The following is a 2,094-nucleotide window of genomic DNA, read 5'->3' on the forward strand; positions in this document are numbered from 1 at the left end:
GAGAGGCTGGATTAGCTACTGATCCGGTGTTTCCACTTCCTATTCCGAGTGATCCAGTACCTCCATTCACATAGGTTCCTGACGTCTGCAATTCTCTTGCTAATGGATCGCTTTCATCATACTGGTACGTTCCCTCGTTTTCTGTTGTTGGTGCGGTCAGACTTGCACTTAGCAGAGAGGCTGGATTCACTATTGATCCAGTGTTTTCACTTACGGTTCCAAAAGATCCTGCTGCTCCGTGTTCTTGTGAATTTGCTTGTGATTCTGCAGGATTTGGTATTGATCCGCCATTATCAGTTCCTGTTCCAGCAGAAGCTGGCGCATCGTTATCATAGGTTCTTGAGGTCTCTAATGGTGTACCGTTGCTTTGAAGAGGCGGTCTTGTACTTTGTATTTGCTGATTAATTGCAGTAGATAGTGAAGATGAGGTCTCTGTCTCTCTTTCTGATGGATAGTTCTCGACATCCGTTCCATCGATTACTGTTGTTGGCGAGGTCATAGTTACACCAAATTTCGAGCCTAGATTTGTTAGAGTTTCGCTGTTTTCTTTTACTGTTCCAGGAGATCCTGCTTCTCCGTTATCATTGGTTGTTGAAATTACTAATGGTGTACCATTACTAAGAGCTTTGGTCCTGCCTAATGTCGTTGAATCCCCTGCCGGACCCCCTTCATTCATTATTTGTTGTTCAGTTGTAGCTTCTGTAGTGGATGTCTGTGTTGTTTCCGTTGGTAGACTGGCTACACCTGATTCTTTATTTGAATCTTCATCCATTGCTAAAGCAATCGAGGCTGATGTTGAAGATTTCTGATTTTTATTCGTCGGTTGTTTTTTCTTACCAGCTTTCTTTGTGCCACTACTAGCTAGGACAGTTTCACTGACTTTTTTCTTTGCTATATTTGATGATGCCTTTGTAGTAGCATTTGATGGCGACACATCATTCATTTCGATTCCTGCTGGGGTTTGCAAAATTTGATTCGCAGTTCCATTGGATTGGCTATCGCCTTGTGGCTCAATCATTATTTCAGATGTCTTGGATGATACATAATTTCCATTATGGTTAGTCCCTACAATTTCTGATGGTGTACCATTGCTACTCCCCAGATGTGCTCCATCGTTTTGAGTTTTTCCTGTGACTATATTTGGATTTACTTGTGATACTGGAATAGATAGTGATTCCACGTTTCCACTTCCTGGTCCAGCGAATTCTGACGTATCGCTATCGTAGGTACCTGAGGCCTCTGATGGTATAGCATTAATATTCTCGACCAGTGATTGACCTTGAAGTGGTGGTCTTATACTTTGCATTTGTTGATTAATTGCAGCAGATGGCGAAGACGATGTATCTAACTCCCTTGTCAAAGGATCGCTTTCATCATAATGGTAGGTTTCATCATTTCCTGATGTTGGCGTGCTCGTACTTGCACTTAGCTGAGAGGCAGGATTCACCATTGATCCGGTGTTTCCACTTCCTGTTCCAAAAGATCCTGCAGCGCCGTGTTCATGGGTTCCTGACGATTGTAATTCTCCTATCGATGCATCGCTTTCATCATAATGGTGCGTTCCATCATTTTCTGTTGTTGGTGTGGGCATACTTGCACTAAAAAGTGAGACAGGATTCGCTATTGATCCGCCATTGGTTGTTCCTGTTCCAGCAGATCCTAATGCATCGTTATTATAGCTTCCAGAAGTGTCTAATGGTGAACCGTTGCTATTACTGACTAGTGATTCACTTTGAAGAGGCGGTCTTATACTTTGCAGTTGCGGATTAATTGCAGAAGATGACGTATCTAATTCTCTTGCCGATGGATCGCTTTCATCATAATGATAGGTTTCATCATTTCCCGTTATTGGCTTGCTGATACTTGCACTTAGTTGATAATCTAGATTCGCTATTGAGCCGTCATTGTCTGTTGCTGTGCCAGCAGATCCTGATGCATCGTTATCATAGGTTCCTGAGGTCTCTAATGATGTGCCGTTGCTATTAGCGACTAGTGATTGACTTTGAAGAGGCGGTCTTATACTTTGCATTTGCTGATTAATTGCAGCAGATGGTGAAGACGACGTATCTAATTCTCTTGCCGATGGATCGCTTT

At 42.7% G+C, this 2,094-nt stretch overlaps 1 protein-coding gene across 1 annotated transcript in view; it reads right to left on the reverse strand.

The window, feature by feature from the left end:
* Positions 1-2,094, reverse strand: part of LOC106679027 (serine-rich adhesin for platelets) — a 10,011-nt gene that overhangs the window by 716 nt on the left and 7,201 nt on the right. The window contains exon 4 of the mRNA XM_067050818.1: positions 20-2,090. Coding sequence (XP_066906919.1) covers positions 20-2,090 — 2,071 coding nt within the window. The remainder of the gene's footprint in view (positions 1-19; positions 2,091-2,094) is intronic.

This window comes from Halyomorpha halys, unplaced genomic scaffold (genome assembly GCF_000696795.3).
Source record: "Halyomorpha halys isolate HHAL.00 unplaced genomic scaffold, Hhal_1.1 Scaffold172.1, whole genome shotgun sequence".
In the NCBI taxonomy this organism is placed as follows: Eukaryota; Metazoa; Arthropoda; class Insecta; order Hemiptera; family Pentatomidae; genus Halyomorpha; species Halyomorpha halys.